General features: G+C 41.7%; 1 protein-coding gene across 1 annotated transcript; it reads left to right on the top strand.

Annotated features, from left to right (window-relative positions):
• The first annotated feature begins 269 nt into the window (after nucleotides 1-269).
• TNFRSF9 (TNF receptor superfamily member 9) lies at nucleotides 270-18,445 on the top strand. Its single transcript, XM_047793252.1, has 8 exons — nucleotides 270-342; nucleotides 1,156-1,336; nucleotides 2,860-2,967; nucleotides 4,051-4,188; nucleotides 4,748-4,814; nucleotides 6,393-6,523; nucleotides 7,046-7,180; nucleotides 18,066-18,445. The coding sequence occupies exons 2-8, from the start codon at nucleotides 1,222-1,224 to the stop codon at nucleotides 18,152-18,154; spliced, it is 783 nt and encodes a 260-aa protein (XP_047649208.1). The 5' UTR covers nucleotides 270-342; nucleotides 1,156-1,221; the 3' UTR covers nucleotides 18,155-18,445.
• Nucleotides 18,446-19,301: the final 856 nt, after the last annotated feature.

The following is a 19,301-nucleotide window of genomic DNA, read 5'->3' as shown; positions in this document are numbered from 1 at the left end:
GAACTATTTTAAGGCTGCCTTAAAAGCTTTGACATGAAGGACAACGTTAAATGACAAAATCCGTTGGCCAACGTCATCTGAAAAATGCCCCGGGAGCAGAGGGCTGCTTTTAGTGGGAAGTGCACTATCAAGTGGGGACAGAAGCTCAAGGGGACTTTAAGGTCAGCAAAATATCAAGTGAGCTACAGGGAGGGAGCTCTGGGGATTTCCCACAAGGCTCCGCCCCCAGCTGAGTCACCAAGCTCCCCTCTTTGAGACTTTGACCTGCAGCCCCGTTCAGCTGCAGAGCCTCAGAACTCTGAAGAGCAAGGAGAAGAATGTTCTCTGCCCTGTGATCTCAAGGTTGGTCCTTTTGGGGCAGTCGGCAGGGGGCGGGGATGGGGTGGAGGGAGGGGACTCCCAGGAGGGATAAGGATGGAAGCTTTGTTTCCTTTGTATATGTCTAGACTTTCCCCCTTTTTCTGATTTCTAGTGACTTTTATTCCATAGCCCCCTAAACAAAGATCGAGAACCTGGCCTCGAGAGATTGTTGGATTCCTGTTTTTGCTATGTGATGTGCTTCAGATCTCAGAACAAGCAAATACAGGTCAATGAAGACAGTGGGATAAGGAATTGAGCAGAGAGGTGCTGCAACAATTTAGCCATCAGGTGTTGAAATGCCACATGCTGTCCAGACAAAGGGGAGTGGTAACAGTGAGATGTCTTCTTATGGAGCTAAACGGTTGAAGGGTCATGGACAGATTCTCTTTTTAAGGATTATATTGTGGGGACAGCAAGCAACTGGCATTGTTGCAGGCAGGATGCTAATGCCACACATCTATGAAAGTCCCCAAAATTTCTTGCTATTGTCATTCCTGCGTTTTGGCAAAACATGTTGGAAAGTGTACTCTTAGGCGTTGGCACATCTGCACAAATCACCTGTTTAGTCACAGCTGTCTTATCCTAGAAGTTTCTCTGAATCGGCTACCTTTTCCTTAGTGTTCCCTCATTCATCGTTCCTGAAAAACTCTGAGTTAGAGTTCCTGAAAACCTATCTCCTAGGCTTGCTGGGAGGAGCGTATGATGGTCTTGCGGAATGGTACAGGCAATGGTTGAGAAGTAGTTAATGCTGAAAGGAGACACCACCTCAACCTTGGGAACTTTTACCTCTTGCAGAGAGATATTTGTGAAACCAGCTCCTTTGATTAAAATCCTTTTGGAAGCTGCTTGGCTACGAGACCTATGCAAGATTTCATCATGGGAAATGGCTACTACAACATAGTGGCTACTGTGCTGCTGGTCATGAATTTTGAGAGGACAAGATCAGTGCCGGATCCCTGCAGCAACTGTTCAGCAGGTAAGAGCCGAATCACCATGTGCTTGATCTGTTCTGTTGAAAAGAGGGTTGAGTTCATCTAGTGTTCAGGGCTAATGATTTTTTAAAAATCGAAGTATAGTTGATTTACAATGTGTTAGTTTTAAGTGTACAGCAAAGTGATTCAGTTATATATATATACATATACACATCCATCTAAATATGTGTATGTATATATATTTTTTCTTTTTCAGATTATTTTCCATCATAGGTTATTACAAGATATTGAATATAGTTCCCTGTGCTCTACAGTAAACCCTTGTTGTCTGTTTTATATGCAGTGGTGTGTATCTATTAATCCCATACTCCAAATCTACCCTCCCCCCATGAGTGATTTTTTTACTCATTCATTTACAAATATATCTTGGATGCTACATCTTAGCTGTGTGAACACAGCCTTGTCACCTAGTCTCTTGCGCCCCAGCTGCATCCTCTGCAGATGATAGGAGAACCTATCTCCTAGGCTTGCTGGGAGGAACGTATGATGGGCTTAGAACATGCACAGCACAGGGAAAGACTTCAGCAGACATGAGCTTTGTGTGAGGACCTCCTTGCAGCAGGGAGTAAGCAAGTGGCAGCAGGTTTAACAGGGTGGGAAAGGAAAGAAGCACTTAGATTTCACTGTGTTGGTAAAGGAGACTGATCTCTTCCTGAAGCCAGTCTGATTGGTTTCCTTGATCAATCAAGAGAAATCATTGTTTTAATCAATAGATAAAGGAAACTGTTGTCTTTCCATTGACCTATTTGTTGCAACATCTGTATTTTGGTGTTTTTAATTCTGTGATGATGCTTGAGGCATTCTTGCAGGTGGATAATTTAAAACAGCCAACAACGGGAGTTTGGGGTTCGTAGGTGCTAACTCTGACCTTTAGAATGGATAAGCAATGAGGTCCTGCTGTCCAGCACAGGGAACTCTATCCAATCTTTTGGGATAGACATGATGGAGGATACTATGAGGGAAAGGATGTAGGTATATGTGTGACTGGGTCACTTCGCTGTGCAGCAGAAACAGATACAACCTTGTAAATCAACTATACTTTAATAAAAAGAAAAAAACAATAAAAAAGTAAAGCAGGAGTTCCCTTCGTGACGCAGTGGTTAACGAATCCGACTAGGAACCATGAGGTTGCGGGTTCGGTCCCTGCCCTTGCTCAGTGGGTTAACGATCCGGCGTTGCCGTGAGCTGTGGTGTAGGTTGCAGATGCGGCTTGGATCCCGCGTTGCTGTGGCTCTGGCGTAGGCCGGTGACTACAGCTCCGATTGGACCCCTAGCCTGGGAACCTCCATATGCCGTGGGAGCGGCCCAAGAAATAGCAACAACAGCAACAACAAAAAGACAAAAAGACAAAAAAAAAAAGTAAAGCAGTCAACAAAATAAAGTCTACTGCTGTGATGCCTAGAAAAAGAATCTTTGTTTCGGATTCTAGTTTTCTTGTGACCTTCCCAATGCTTTGGTGATGACTGTCCACTGTCAAACATTTACGGCTCTTGTCTCTCCTTCTTAGGTACTTTCTGTGGGAAAAACAGACAAGAGCTTTGTATGCCTTGTCCCTCAAATAGTTTCTCCAGCACAAGTGGACAAAAGGCTTGTAACGTATGCAGGAAGTGTGAAGGTATGATTTAAAAGATATGTTCTTCATCCAGATGTGCTTTGGGAAGACAAACTTTCATCCCCCCCTGTACTGAGCTCTCTTGAAAGTCTGAAGTGTCAGATACGCTGGTTCCTCTGACCCTAGGCAGGTCCAGTAAGATAATATTGAGCTATAATGGCAACCATGGATTGAGTGGATTGAGCTATTTATCTATTTATTTATTTTTGTTTTACTTTTATTGTTTTATTGCCTTGATTTATTTACTTGAAACTTTATTTAGTTCTCTTATTCCACCACTCTTATCTCTACTTCCACCCCCACCCCCACTGCCCGCATCTTACTAATATGGCTGCGTCCACACTCAAATGCATCGTCCCTGTTTATATTACTGTGACTGTGTAGATTTGTTTGATGCTGGTCCACCTAGTACACCATCATCTTATTTCATTTCTTGCCTAACTTATGGCTTTCCCTGTAATTTTTTTCTTTTTTAATATTTTTATTTTTCCTCTTAGAGTTCATTTACAATGTTCTGTCAATTTCTGCTGTATAGCAAAGTGACCCAGTCATGCATATGTATACGTTCATTTTCTCACATTATCCTCCAGCCTGCTCCATCCAAGGGACTAGATATAGTTCTCAGTGCTATACAGCAGGATGTCTTTGCTTATCTACTCCAAATGCAATAGTTGGCATCTACTAACCCCAAACTCCCAGTCCATCCCACTCCCTCTCCCTCCTCCTTGGCAACCACAGGTCTGTTCTCCACATCCATGAGTTTGTTTCTTTTCTGTAGACAGGTCTGTTTGTGCCGTACGCTAGATTCCACATATAAGTGATAGCGTATGGTATTTGTCTCTTTCTGACTTACTTCACTTTGGATTGAGCTTTTTAAATAAGAGAGGAGCATATTCTTTGGGACCAGAGAGGAGTTTTTAACTAGCAAACGGTCATGCTGTCCTCTACAGACACTTAAAAGTAAACATTATCCTCTGAGGACTTCGGGACCTTTAAAAGGAAAGTGAACGTGGCTTTTTTTTTTTTCTTGTGGGATGTGTTTGCTTTCTGGATTTGGAGGTAATGTAATGCTGGGGGACTTGGTAGGTGTTTTCAGGACCAAGAAGGCGTGTTCCTCCACCAGCAATGCAGTGTGTGAGTGCGTGCCGGGATTCCGCTGTCTGGGGGCGGGATGTGCCATGTGTGAAGAGTATTGCCAGCAAGGTCAAGAGTTAACGAAAGAAGGTAGGTGTTTCTCTTCTGTCTCGTGCAGGTTATCTACGTTATCTAGGCATTCATCTGGCTTAGCTTCGCTCTTGGTCCTTTAACTACCAAATAAAACCAAGATTCGTGGAACTTTCAAGTAATAAGTAGTAAACTGCTGAGTCCTGTATCTGATATTTATGAAGTTATTTTTCAATCAATGGAAATAATTGGACATCATGACATTTCTGAAAAGCCAGAATCATACCTTTTCATGCACCCTCTACAGAGGTGGACAATACTCAAGGTACCATTTGAATAAGAACTTTGGTCGTATTAGGGTTTCATTTCCAGAAAACCTTGAACACTCTGTGCAGGTTGTATTAAGTTAATGACTTTACTGTGGGGTTATGTCCATCGCATAATATATTCAGGAAGAATTGTTCCTCGCTTAGAAAATGCAGGAAGACCTCCTGGACAATCTGTAGAGATTGTGTTAAGTTAACGACCTTATTATTATGCGATCATGTTCATCAAAGGGGAAGTGACAAAATGATTAAAATGCATCTTCTTAAAATTATGCCTTTAATTTTTACCAAAGGTTGTAAAGACTGTTCCTTTGGGACATTCAATGATGAGGAACATGGCGTCTGTCGACCCTGGACGGAGTATGTATCACTTCTTTCTTCGTAACAGAATAAAATCTTGGGGTGAACATTTTTAAACACAAGGAATATGATCATCAGTGCTTTCTGAAACCTATCACATACCAGCATAGGAAAACACGCGAAGAGGTAGTATGAAACAATATCAGGTAATTATAACCGGATAGTCAAAGTGGGCATTTTCTCCAGAAGTAATGCCCAGACCAACCAGATCAGATTTGCCTTTGGAACTTAAGAACTGTCTGCCCCAAGGCTCTTCTGTCTCCTCCCAGTCTCTTTTCTACCTCTCCCCTTCTCTCACTTATCAGCCCCCCTTCAAGGGCTCAGGACCAGCACTGATAATGTTATAGAAGAGGGTGATCTACGTTTCTTTCCCTCAAAAATGTTGACATTTACTCGGGCAAACAAGACCATCCCAGACAGTAAAAGAGCTGACAGTGCATTTTGTAGGCCTTCTTTTTTTTTTTTTCATCTGATTTTCTTACTAGAACATCTTTTTTATTATTATTTTATGTTTACATTCTATTTTTTTTTCTTTTTATGGCCGCACCTGCAGCATATGGAAGTTCGCAGACTAGGGGCTGAATCAGAGCTGCAGCTGCAGGCCTGTACCACAGCCATGGCAACAGTGGATCCAAGCCACATCTGTGATCTGCACTGCAGCTTCCAGCAGATCTGGATCCTTAACCCACTGAGCAAGGCCAGGGATCAAACCTTCATCCTCATGGACACTCTGTTGGGTTCTTAACCCCCTGAACCACAATGAGAACTCCATATATTATGTTTTACAACAGTATTGGTTCATAACAGGTTGGAAAGTGGTTTTGGGTTTTTTTTTTTTAAAGTCTTTTGAAACAAATGGTTCAGAACCGTGACGTGAGCCTGCATGGACAGTGGGATTGAAGCAGGCTCTGGAGAATGGATGGGTTTGTGGCAGGTAAAGGGACAAGACATAGGACAGTGATGATGATGGCAACGATGGCAGTGACGGCTACCATTTCTCTAGGGAGTAAGTCAGGCACATGGGGCATTTGCTCTTTGCAGCTGTCCTGGGACATGTACATCTTATTTTTCAGGTGAGAAAGCTGAGGCTTAGAGAGATTTCCCAACTTTCCCAAGGTCATTCTGCAGAGGGACTGGCCCCAGGGGTCAAACCCTGGTCTATCTGATGCGAACACATCATAGGATTGAGCGTTTCTAACCCTATGCTAAGTTGTCTGTCCTTCCTGTGTGCCAGAGATGGTCAAATATGCTAGAGACTGTGGGGGTGAGAGACCAAGCAGGCAATAGCCTGAACTAAGCTGTCATGCGACAGGGCTTCCCAGCTTGGGAGGAAAGACGAATCCAATTAGGTAGATAGAATGGGATGAATTGTAGAGAGACATGGACGCCACTGAGAAATTGGAGGATGTCAGAGGGTCAAGTGGAAGTATTTCAGAATATCTTTGCTTTGCCCACGAACCCAGATCCAGACATCTTTGTCATTAGGCAGCTATACTGGGCGGAAAACAGCAGTCTTTTTCATTAGAATGATCCGCACCTGAATTAATTACGTGAACTCTTTTCATTGGACTGTCTAAGCTGTTCTTTGGCTGGAAAGCCTGTCCTCATGAATGGGACGAAGGCAAGAGACGTGGTGTGTGGACCAAGGTCAACGGACTTCTCTCCAGGTACACCTTCCACCACCATGCCTGTCCCCGGGGGAGAGCCAGGTAAGCTGGTTTGTTGCTGCTCAATCAAAGCGAATGCATCATGGCCATCTGATGGGTATCCGCATCACTCCAGAAACGTGGTGTCTTGCGTCTCTGCCTGCGGCAGACACCTCCGATGTGGCGCAAGGCTTGTTCACCCTGGCTTCCAGGAGCGATCCATTTCCCCAGCTGTTCATCCCTCAGTCTGAGTTACACAATAGTGAACAGACTCTACACACCTGATCCAAACAGACACTAGATCTTTGATAACGCCAAATCATGGCGATTAGGGAGTCCCGTGTCTTCTAACATAGAAAGGCCAAACCACTTCCTTTTTGTAAATTTTTCCCTCTAGGAAAATAATTAAAGTTTTTTTTTTAAGTTTTCTTAACAAGCAGGCAACTTTATTAAGATAGCTGGTTGAGATGCCCAAGGCACCCCTTCGTATGCTTAAGAGTTTTTAAATGCAGATCTAAACATAAGCATATTTGCAGACATGTTTTTTGCCTGAATTTTTCCTTATGCTCTTTTTTTTTTTTTAAGGTCACACTTCCCATGTCATCATCTTCTTTCTTGCATTGATGTCAACTGCAGTCTTTGTCCTGGCATCCTACCTGGCGCTCCGTTTCTCTGTTGTTCAACAGGGCAGGAAGAAACTCCTGTATATAGTCAAACAACGTAAGTTGAACATAAAAGTGTCAGATATGAGATTTTCGAGGCAAGGCTTTTTACAGTAGCAAGGAAAAAATGATTTCTTTTTAAAGTTATGGAAGCTGGGTTAGTATGGCACAGTGGTTATCCAGCATGACAAAGGACGTTTGGCAATGTCTGGAGACAGGTTGGTGGTCACAGTCTAAGGACTGGGGAGGGAGCACTCCTGGGATGTGGTAAGTAGAGGCCAGTGATGTTGCTAAATCCTCCTGCAACGTACAGGACAGCCTCTCGCAACAGAGTGATCCAGCCCCAGATATCAGTGGTGCTAAATCAGAGAAAGCCTGGTGATACCATGACACATCAGAGGTTTCCAGAAGAATGACTGTTTCAAGTATGCCAAAGCATTGGACAACTGTGTGCGTGTGTGTGTGTGTGTGTGTGCGGCCAGTCAGTTGTGGATACAGGACACTGACAAAGAGGAATCAAAAATAACCTTTGCCCATCCAGCATTAACCCTTTGGCTAAGAAATGGCCTTTGCCTGAGCTAAACCCACACATGGAAGAAGGCCTGGAGAACTAGGAGGGAGTTGAAGTGGGTTTAGTGAGACAGATTATGAAGACACCGATCAGGATTAAGAAATTACAATAATGGATTCCATTCACGAAACAGGGTATCTAACAAGCTGGCAAGTGCCTGGCACAGAGTCAGCACTCGCTAGACAAAAGCTATTAACATTTATCCCAAAAGGCTTATAGGAGTTCCCCCTTTGGCTCAATGGAGTAAGAACCCAACTAGTATCTGTGAGGATAGGGGTTGGATCCCTGGCCTCACTCAGTAGATTAAGGATCCGGCATCGCTGCAAGCTTCGGCCAATGTGGCTCGGATCCAGAGTTGCCATGGCTGTGGTGTAGGCTGGCAGCTGCAGCTCCAATTCAACTCCTAGCCAGGAAACTTCCATATGCTGCAGGTGTGGCCCTAAAAAAAGAAAACAAAAAACGAACAAGGCTTACAAATGGGAGCCACTTGCATCTTGTCTTGGAGGAGGGCAGCACCAGAGAGGACGGGCTAGACTTATGAAGAGGGACTCATATATGAGACACTCTTCATGTATGGACGCTATGGTGTGGCCAAGACCACTGCAATAAGACTGGAGAGCACCTACTCATAGGTTGTTATAAACATATGAGGAAGAGGATTTTCCTCACATCTTCTCTAAAAATACCGTACACTAATTTGCGTAAAGGTTCTCTTTGAAAACAATATTAAACCTTCAACATCGTGAAATATAACATACAGGAAAGAGTACATAACAGGTCAGGGTTAACAACTCGTAACGTGAACTCTTCGCAGGTCAAGAAACAGACCTTTATCTGCTCCCCGGAAGTCCTTCATGTGCTCCTTCCAGATGAACTCCCCCCCCCCACGTTGGTGCTAAACCACATCCAGATCTTTGTGGGGTTCACTTCCTTTCTCTTATTTTTAGCTTTGCTGCCTAAGAACACGGTTTACTTTGGCAGCTTGCGAAGGTCAGACTAGTGGAGTCACACTGTCTCTGTTTTCCTTCCCCTTTCACTCAACGTTGCGTCTTTTTGATTCAGCCATGTGTTGCATGTCTCTTTGGTTGATTTCTCTTGTTGAATCCTTTCCTATGGGATGACGGTCTCCGGGCTTGTTGATCCATCCTAAGGTTCCTGGATGCTCGGGTTGGGCTGTCACAGACAACTTGGGGCTCTTGTAGACAATGATTTTGTCTAGGTATCTCAGTACACATAAGCACCTCTTTCGTCACTGTGGTTTTTTTTTTTTTTAGGCTAGGTAAAAAAAAAATTGCTGGAATATGGGGAATGTGTTTCATGGTCCTTAGTACCAGGTTTGCCAAACTATTTTCCAGAATGGTAAAACCCCACTCATGCTTCCCCAGCAGTGTATGAGAGTTTTTTTGTTTTGTTTTGTTTTGTTTTTTTGCTCCAATCCTTGCTAACACTGAGTATGATCAGACGTCTTAATTTTTATCTGTCTGATGGGTGTGTTGTAGTATCTTGCGGTTTTAATTTGCATTTCCCTGATTACTCTTGAGATTGGACATCTTTTCGTGTTATGTTAGTCATGCGGCTTTCCTCTCTTGCAAAGTGCCTGATCCCAGGGTGTTGTTTGTCATTTTCTTCTTAACCTAGAGGAATTTTTTAGTCTACTGTTCATGTGCTGCAAATACCATTCCCCACTCTGTGGTTTGTTCTCTGATTCTCTTTTTGAGGTCTAAACCTCTAAGTTCTCACTGACACCTCTGATTGAAACAACGACCCTCCCAGCTTCACCTCAAATGACAATAAAGGTCTTTACATGATGATTTTCAAAAGTATTTATGAGTAATTAGTGAGTGGCAATGGAACCATAATCCATTTTTTCAAAATTTTAGGTTATTTTTAAAAAACATTCCATTTTGAAATAGAGATTCACAGGCAGTTGTAAAGAGAGTACAGAATAGTGTCCTGTGCCATTCATGCTGTCACATCGTATGTGACCACAGTACAGTCTCAAAACCAGGCATTTGACACTGGCACCTTGTGTATGTTTAATTGCATTTTATGACATGTCCTGTAACCACCAGCGCAATCAAAACACAGAACTACTGCATCGCCACAAGGATCTCTTCCTGCTAGTCCTTTTTACTTACATCCACCTCTTCTCACCACCATTCCCAACCCCTCCTACCTACGAATCTGTTTTCCATCTCTGTAATTTTGCCATTTCAAGAATGTTATATTGTACAGGCTGTAAATGGATCACAAACATGTGACCTCTTAAGACTGGCTTTTCCCACTCAGCTTAATGCCATTGAGATCCATCTGAGTTGTGTGTTTCAATAGTTTCATCTTTTTTATTGCCGAGTAGTATTTCATGGTGTGAATGCATTTACCTGTTGAAAGACATTTTGGTTGTCTCTAGTTTTTCATTATGACATTAGAGCGGCTATGAATCATCACGTATAAGTCTTGTGTGGACCTAAGTCTCCGTATCTCTAAGATAAATGTCCAGGAGAGCAATCACTGGGTCGTATGGTAAGTGGGTATTAGCTTTTTAAGAAACTACTAACTTCCAGAGGAATTGCATCATTTTACACACCACCGGTCATGTGTGAGAGATTGCGTTTCTCCTCATCCTTGCCAGCATTTTGAGTTGTCACACTTTTTATTTCATCTGTTCTCATAGGTATGTAGTCCTGTCTTATTGTGGTCTTAACCTGCCTTTCCTGAAGGGTGGAACATCTTTTCATGTACTCATTTTCCATCTGCATGTCTTCTTCAGTGAAATGTTCCTTCGTGTCTTTTGCCCATTTTCTTTTTCCTTCCTTCCTTCCTTCCTTCTTTCCCCCTTCCCTCCCTTCATCCCTCCCTTCCTACCTCTTTTTTCTTTCTTTCTTTCTTTCTTTTTCTTTCTTTCTTTTTCTTTCTTTCTTTCTTTCTTTCTTTCTTTCTTTCTTTCTTTCTTCTCTCTCTCTCTCTCTCTCTCTCTCTTTCTTGGTGCTGCACCTGCAGCATATGGAAACTCCCAGGCAAGGGGGCAAATCAGAGCTGCAGCTGCCAGCCTATACCACAGCCACAGCAACGCCAGATCCTTAACCCACGGAGGGAGGCCAGGGATCGAACCGCATCCTCATGGATACTAGTTGGGTTCGTTACTGCTGAGCCACAAGAGGAGCTCCTCTTTCGCCCATTTCCTAATTAGATTGTTTGTTCGGGAGTTCTTTGTATCTCCTAGATATAAGTCCTTCGTCAGATATGAGATTTGTAAGGACAGTCTCCCAGTCTGTGGCTTGCCTTTTCATCCTCTTCACATGGTCTTCCAGAGAGAAAAAGCTTTTAATTTTGGTGACGTCCAGTTGGCCATTTTTTCCCCATTTTTTTCATGGAGTCATGCTCTGGGAACTCTTCATGAAATCTTAAGCCCCCAATATTTACACTTCCTCCTATGTTTTCTTCCACATGTCTTACATTTAAATCTATGCTTCGTTTTAAGTTGAGTTTTGGAGAAGGTGTGAGGGGTTCAGGTCAAGACTTTTTTTCTGCTGGTGGATGCCCGTGACTTCATTTGCAGAAGAGATCACTGCTTTTGCACTTTTGTCAGGCATCCGCTGCCTGTCCTTGTGTGGGGGCTATTTCTGGTTTCTGTCTTCGGTTCCACTGACGTGTGTGTTTCTTTCGGCCAGTCTTGGTTACGGGAGCTGTGAAAGCAAGCCTTGAAATTGGGTAGAGCAGAGAGTAGGTCCTCCCATGCTCTCCTTCTTTTTTGAAATTGTCTTTGCTGTTCCAGTTCGCCTGCAGTTCAGTACACATTTTAGGATAATCTTATCTCTACCTACAGAACATCATCTGGGACTCTGAGCAGTTGTGTTAAGTCTGTGTATCAGTTCGAGGAGCATTGACGACCTCACTAGGGTAGCCCTTCCAGTCCATGAACACTGTATGTCTCTCCCTTTACGTATATTTTCTTCGACTTCTTTCATCTGCATTTTGTAGTTTTCAGTATACAAGTCCTGCATATGTTTTGTGAAATTGGGCCTTAGCATTTAACTTTAACAATTGCAAATGATAGTGGATCCTACATTTTGGTTTCGATACGTTCATTGCTAGCATGTAGAAATTCAACTGGTTTTTGTAGACTGTTTTTTTTTGGATCCTGTGGTTTTCCTGAACTCACTAGTTCTAGGATATTTTGTAGATTCCTTGGAATTTTCTGCATAGACCATGGTGTCATCTGCAAATATGCACAGTTTTATTTTTTCATTTCCAACCTATTTATTTCTTTTTCTTGCCTCATTTTGCTGGCTAGACTATCCAGTCCTATGCTGAATAAGAGTGGGTGAGAGTGCCTTGCTTCTTTTCTTAGGGGGAAAGCAGTCTTTTACCAGTAAGTATGATGTGAACTATAGATTTTTAGTAGATAGTTTTTATCAAGTTGAAAATTTCCTCCTCTATTTATAGTATTCTGAGGATTTTTTTTAATTGTGAATGAATGTGGCATTTTGTCAGATGCGTTTCCTGCATCAATTGATTTGATTATGTGATTTTTCTTCTTTAGCCTATTAAAATGGTAAATTATGAGGATTCATTTTTTGAAACTGAGCCAGCCTTGCAACCCTGGACTAAGCTCCACTTCGTCATAGTATATAATGTTTTTCTTCTTTGGCTGCTCTCATGGCATATGGAAATTCCTGGGCCAGGGATCTAGTCTGAGCCCCAGCTGCAACCTATGCCACAGCTGTAACAATGCTGGGTCCTTAACCCACTGCACCACAGGGGGAACTCCTAGTTATTTTTATATATTACTAAATCTTCTTTGCTAATATTTTGTTAGGAATTTTTGCAGCTGTATTCATGAGGGATATTTATCTGCAGTTTTCCTTTCTAGGACTGTCTTTGTCTGTTTTTCTGGTACCAGGATAAAATATCAAATAAGGTGGGACATGTTCCCTCTTCTGGAAGAGATTGTGTGGAATTGGTATTAATTCTTCTTTGATTAGTTTGTGGACTTGTCTAGTGAAACTCTCTGGACCTGGAGAGTCCTTTTTTGAGCTCTTTAATTACAAATTCAATTTCCTTAATAATTATAGGACATTCAAGTTATTTGATTCCTATTGAGTGGATTATGGTCATTTATGTTTTGGGGGGACTTTGTCCATTTCATCTGAGTTGGCAGATTTATGTATGTAAGTTATTTAAATCATTCCTAACTATCCTTTTGTTATATGCAGAGTCTATAGTATCACCAACTGATATTGGTTATGTGTGTCTTCTCTTTTTTTCTGAATCCATTTTGGTAGAAATTTGTTCACTTTATGGATCTTTTCGAAGAATCAGCTCTTTGTTTCATTGATTTTTCTCTGCTGCCTTTCTGTTTTCAGTGTCACTAACTTTTGCTTTTGCCTTTATTACTGCCTTTCTTTTGCTTGCTTTGAATGTATTTTGTTCTTTTTCTATCTAGCTGGGAGATTACGGTATTGGTTTGAGACTTTTCCTCTTTCTCCTACAAGAACTTCACATTATAAATCTACTTTCCAGGACTGAATAAGCTGTGCCCACACATTTTTATGTGTAGTTTTTCCATTTTCATTCAGTTTGATGTGCTTTTTGTAGAGTTCCCTTCAGAGTTCCTCTTTAACCTAATTGGTTATTTAAAGTGTGTTTTTTAGTTTCCAAGTATTTAATGATTACTCCGTTTTCTTTCTTTTTGTTGTTGATGTCTATTTTAATTCCGTTATAATAAGAGGACCCACTCTGTATGATTTCAGTTCTTTTAAGTTTGTTGAGGTTGGGTTCATGGTCAAGGTCATGGTCTTTCTTGGTCTGTGTTCCATAGACCCTTGAAAAGAATGTGTGTTCTGATGGGTGGAGTGTTCTAAAAGTATTGATTTGATCCTGTTGATTGGTGATGTTGTTGAGTTCTATATCCTTGCAGATTTCCTGCCAAGTTGTTCTACCGACTCTTGGGAGAGGGCCATTTCATTCTTCAAATATAATTGTGGATTTGGCTATTTCTCTTCTCAGTTTTATCGGTTTTGCTTTTTCTATTTTGCAGTTCTGTTGTTTGGTGTATACATGTTGAGTGTTGCTATGTCTTCTTGGTGAATTGACCCTTTTAAAATTATGTACGGCCCCTCCCTGTGTCTGGTAGTTTCCTTTGCTCTGAAGTCTACTTTATCTGATGGTAGTATCATCACCCCTGCTTTTTAAAAATTAATGTACACATGATATATTTTTTTGCATCCTTTTACTTTCAACCTTCTGACATTTTTATATTGGAAGTGAATTTCTTCAGATACCATATAGTGGTCACACTACTGATTTCTGTCTTTTAATTGGTACATTCAAACAATGTATATTTAATGTAATTAATTACATGTTAGGGCTTAAGATGCTATTTTGGTGTTTTGTTTTGTTTTCTGTTTGTCTTCTCTGATTGTCATTTTTCTGTTTTCTTTTTTCTGCATTCCTATGGATTACTTAAATTTTTTTTAGAATTCCATTTTGATGTATCTATGTATTTTTGGAGTGTATCTCTTTGTAGATAGAGCTCTTGTAGTTGTTGTTCTAGTTCTTATACATAATTTAATCATGGTCTGCCAGTAACAACATTTTAGCAGTTTGAACGAAGTTTAGAAATCTTACCTCCCTTTACATGCTTTTAACCCCCTCCAAATTATAGTATACATGTCTTTGATATTTCTGCTACATACTTTGAGAACCATATTAGACAGTGATATAATTTTTGCTTCAACTCTCAAACAGGATTTAGAACACTCAAGAGAAGAAAGGTCTAATGTCTTCACCCATATATTTGCTCATTCTGTGGTTCTTTCTTCCTTCCTCATGTTCCGAGAGTCCTTCTTTTGCCATTTCTCTTCTGTTTAGAGAATTTCTTTTAGCCAATATTTTAGGGCAGGTTTTCTTTTGTTTGAGAATTTCTTTATTCCCCCTTCATTCCTGAAAGATATTTTCAGTGGATATAGAATTTAGGGTTTACAATTCTTTCCTTTCAGCATTTGAAAAGTGTGGTGCCACTTCTGGTTTTCATGGTTTCTGTTAAGAAATTCACTGTCATTCAACTTGTTTTTCCTATATAAGCAACGTGTTACTTCTCTCTGGCTGCTTTCAAGAGTTCTTTTCTTTCTTCCCCCTTTCTTTCTTTCTTTCTCTCTTTCTTTTTCTTCTGTTTTCAGAGTTTCTTTGGATTATCTTGTTTCAGATTCACTTAGCTTCCTGATCTGTAAGTTTGTGTATTTCCAGATTGGGGAAATTTTCAGGCATGTTTCTTCAAGAAGTTTTCCAGCCCTCTTCTCTTTCTCTTCTTCCAGAACTCCAAAGACGTGAATACTCAGGCATTTCTGTTGTTTTGTTCTGTTTGCTATAGTCACACATGTCCTGAGGCTCTGTTCCTTCTTTCCCAGTTTTGTCCCTGTTGCCCAGATTAGGTAATGATTCTTTCCTATATCCTTTCCATTCTTGTGCTGAACCCATTTGCTGATTTTTAAAATTTTTGGTTATTGTTACTTTTTCGGTTCTAAAATCACCACCTGATTCTTTTAAAATGTCTTCTATTTCTTTTTCGTTTGTTTCAAATGTGTTCCCGGTTGCTTATAAAAGCATCTTTATGAGGGCTGCTTTAAACTCCTCGCCACATTGTACATCAACTGTCATAAAAATAAATAAATAAAAATACAGTCCTTGCCAGATAATTCTAACATCTATATCACCTAGATGTAAGCATTTGTTGTCTTTTCTTATTCTAATGGAGCTCTTCCTGGTTCTTAGAATGACAAGCGGATTTTTTTTTTTTTTTTGGTCTTTTTAAAGCCACACCCATGGCTTGGGGAAGTTCCCAGGCTAGAAGTCAAATTGGAACCCCAGCTGCCAGCCTATAGCGCAGCCACAGCAAGGCCATATCTGAGCTGCATCTGTGACCTACACACAGCTCACAGCAACACCAGATCCTTAACCCACTGAGCAAGGCCAGGGATTGAACCCACATCCTCATGGATACCAGTCAGGTTTGTTACCACTGAGCCATGATGGGAACTCCCTGACAAGTGGTTTTTGATTGAAACCCAGATGTGGGATATGATGTTCTCAGGCTTTGGATATAAGTGAAAGATTGTGTTTATTCAAGCTTCCTCTGACACCACTCCAACAGAGGATGGAAGATGCTGCCAGGTGGGAGTGGAAGTCCAGGTCGGGGGTGAAGGATCCTTGTTATTGCTCAACATGTGTGGGAGTTCAGACTCCCAGTCAAGCCCTCAGTGATGCTACTCTGGCTGGAAGGAGGAACGGTGCTTTGTTCCCCACATGGAGATTGAATGGGCAAGGTTTCGGGGTGGCCTCATTACCAGAGAGTGGTTGTCAAGTCCTAGCCCTCCACTAAGACTCATCTGATGCTACCCCAGTGAGGATAAGGCAGTGAGCCTTGAGAGACCTTGGCAAGGGTGTGAATCTAGACTCCTTGCTGTGTCTTTAGTGCTGGGCTTTGGTATGGGACCATAGTTGTGTTTTTTTGTTTTTTGTTTTTTCTGTGTTGTTTTGCTAGAGTAGAACAGTGATTATCTAAAAGTTTTCAGTCTTATTACTTTGATCCTTTGCTGGTGTTGTAGTTAGAGAGAACAGGATGTTCTTGGGGAATTAAAAAAAAAAAACGAGTTCCCGTTGTGTGGCTCAGCAGGTTAAGAATCTGACTAGTATCCCTAGTGGGTTTGATCCCTGGCCTCACTCAATGGATTAAGGATCTGGTATTGCCACAGCTGTGGCATAGGTGGAAGATGTGGCTCCAATCTGGCATTGCTGTGGTGATGGCATAGGCCAATAGTTGCAGCTCTGATTTGACCCGTAGCCTGGGAACTTCTAGGAGTGGCCCTAAAAAGAAAAGATAAAATAAAATAAAATAATAAGTAAAATAAAATTAAAAGTAGCCTATACCCGTTGACTTTCTGGGTTGCCAACTTCTCCAGTTCCCAGTCTGGGGCATATGAGGTGGAAAGAATACCCAGGGAACTCAAAGCCATGTTTTTTCTTGGATTCCAAAATCCTTAGCTGCTCTGCTTTCTTACCACCTTTCAGCTTCTTCTTATGTTTGTTCTATATAACATGTCCAACATTTTCAGCAATACTTGGCAGAAAGAACAGGAAAACATATGATTATGTTTCCAGAAGCAGATTTCCCTTTTAAAATTAATCTTTGACACTATTTCAAAAGAAAGGTATCTCATTGTTATTTCTGAATGTCTTGACAGTCTTTCCTAATTTCTCGGAGATAGTGGGCTTGTTGGGTTTTGGTTATTTTTTTAGTTAAGAAGCATCTGAGGTTGGGGTAGGGCCTTTTGCTTTGTCAGGCTATAAAAATACATCTGACTAGAATGTGTGTGTGTGTGTGTGTGTGTGTGTGTGTGTGAGTGAGAGAGAGAGATTTACTGGTGGGCTTGGGTGTGGGGCCACAGGTATATATGTTTGCGTGTATGTGTGTGTATATATATATATATATATGTTTCTTTTTATGGCCACACATGCAATATATGGAAGTTCCCAGGCTATGGATTGAATCAGAGCTGCAGCTGTAGGCCTGTGCCACAGCCACAGAAATGCTGGATCCAAGCTACCTCTGTAGCCCATGCCACAGCTTGTGGCAACACTGGATCCTTAACCCACTGAGCGAGGTCAGGGATTGAACCTGTGTCCTCACAGACCCTACGCAGGGTTCTTGACCTACTGAGCCACAATGGGAACTCTCACACACACACACACACACACACACACACACACACACAGGTACTCATATACGTATACATATATATATATATATATATATATATAATATAAAATATGTGTTAGTATTAAGAAATGTTCAGCCATAACACAAATGCTTTAACATGTAAATGAGAACCTGGAAGTGGGTGCATAAATCAGTTCTTCACTTGCTAATTAAAGGAAGTAGTAGAAGTATTTTTAACATCTTGGTGCCATAAGCATTTCATTCAAAAGAAACCACTTAACGTGTAAAATCTAAATAACCCTCAAGATTAGCACATGTGCTGCTGACTTGAAACTGCTGTTACATTTGGCATATGACTAATTTTATGCTATAGTGAGTCACACCCAAGAATGTTTTCAGCCTTCGCAGATAATAAAGAAACTAGCTTTTTAGCACCAATAAAAAAGTATTTGGCCACAAGAAAAAAAATCTTAAATAATTTTGAAAACCATTTCTATTTGTTATGACCGCTCTTGCTGGTGACCTTGTTCAAATTCCAGCTGAGAACGTTTGCTGTTTAGAGAGATGTTCCCGCAAATGTGATTTATGGACAAATGAATGTTACACGATCAAAACAGACAACCCAAGATAACTCTCTTCACAATTACTTTTTAGCGTTTCTGAAGCCAGCGCAAACGGTCCAAGAGGAAGATGCCTGCAGCTGCCGGTTTCCAGAAGAAGAGGAAGGCGAGTGTGAACTGTGAATCGGAAATCCAGAGAGGTGCTGGGACTCTCTTGAAAAGACTCACAGGAGAACTACGGGGGACCCCGCTAGCACGTCTTTTCTAAATTTAAATGCACCATCCCAGAGAGGACCCAGGATGACCCCGACCTTTTTTTTCTAAATGCTCATGAGTTGGCCTTTAAAGATGTGCCCCTTGTAACAGAACCAAGCACGGGACAGAACTGATGGTGACAGAGGCATTTCCTAGATACGGCTTAAGGGGTGTGGGCTAGGTTTCTTGAAATCCAAAGAGAATTATTTCTTTTTTTTTTTTTTTTGTCTTTGTGCCATTTCTTGGGCTGCTCCTGCGGCATATGGAGGTTCCCAGGCTAGGGGTCCAGTTGGAGCTGTAGCCACCGGCCTACGCCAGAGCCACAGCAACGCGGGATCCGAGCCGTGTCTGCAACCTACACCACAGCTCACGGCAACGCCGGATCCTTAACCCACTGAGCAAGGGCAGGGACCGAACCCGCAACCTCATGGTTCCTAGTCGGATTCGTTAACCACTGCGCCACGACGGGAACTCTGAGAATTATTTCTTAAATTTTATCTTGAAGGCCAATGGTACAGCTAAAAATTATAATCACAGTCAATTCCAATTTTTTTCTTTTTTTTGATGCTAACATGACATAAGGCAATAAGCCGTAAGATGCAGGAAATATCCTCGACCAGATGTTCCCTTGGCTCAGTCATCCAGCACAATGATGTCCTCCTCTGTCTGGGGGAGAAGGACAACAGTCATCTTTATTACTCTAGTTTGGGGTCAAGAGGAAAAAAACCCCCCAACTTGCCCAAAACTCAGAACTTGAGGAAGAGTTTTGGAAAGAATCCACGGTCCCCATATAACCTGAGGTCCTCTTCATCTTCCTGTCTTCTGCCTTTGTCCTCCTGTCTTCGGAGCCAGGGCTTCCTTTTTTTTTTCTTTTTAATTCTTAAAACTTTACTAAGGGAATTCCCACTGTGGCTCAGCAAGTTATAAGCCCAATTGCTATCCATGAGGATGCAGGTTCGATCCCTGGCCTCGCTCAGTGGGTTGCGGATCTGGCATTGCCATGAGCTGGGGCGTCCGTTGCAGACTTGGCTTGGATCTGGCGTGGTTGTGGCTGTGGCTGTGGTGTAGGCTGGCA

The sequence above is a fragment of the Phacochoerus africanus genome, chromosome 8 (assembly GCF_016906955.1).
Source record: "Phacochoerus africanus isolate WHEZ1 chromosome 8, ROS_Pafr_v1, whole genome shotgun sequence".
NCBI lineage: Eukaryota > Metazoa > Chordata > Mammalia > Artiodactyla > Suidae > Phacochoerus > Phacochoerus africanus.
The sequence above is the reverse complement of the archived record's forward strand: the minus strand, read 5'-3'. Positions and strand labels throughout refer to the sequence as shown.

What these genes read in the sequence shown, in the direction of transcription:
- TNFRSF9 (XM_047793252.1), top strand. Translation starts at nt 1,222, where the DNA reads ATGCAAGATTTCATCATGGGAAATGGCTACTACAACATAGTGGCTACT. An exon ending in CGTATGCAGGAAGTGTGAAG is followed by an intron (nt 2,968 to 4,050) that starts GTATGATTTAAA and finishes GGGACTTGGTAG; the next exon opens with GTGTTTTCAGGACCAAGAAG. An exon ending in CCTGTATATAGTCAAACAAC is followed by an intron (nt 7,181 to 18,065) that starts GTAAGTTGAACA and finishes ATTACTTTTTAG; the next exon opens with CGTTTCTGAAGCCAGCGCAA.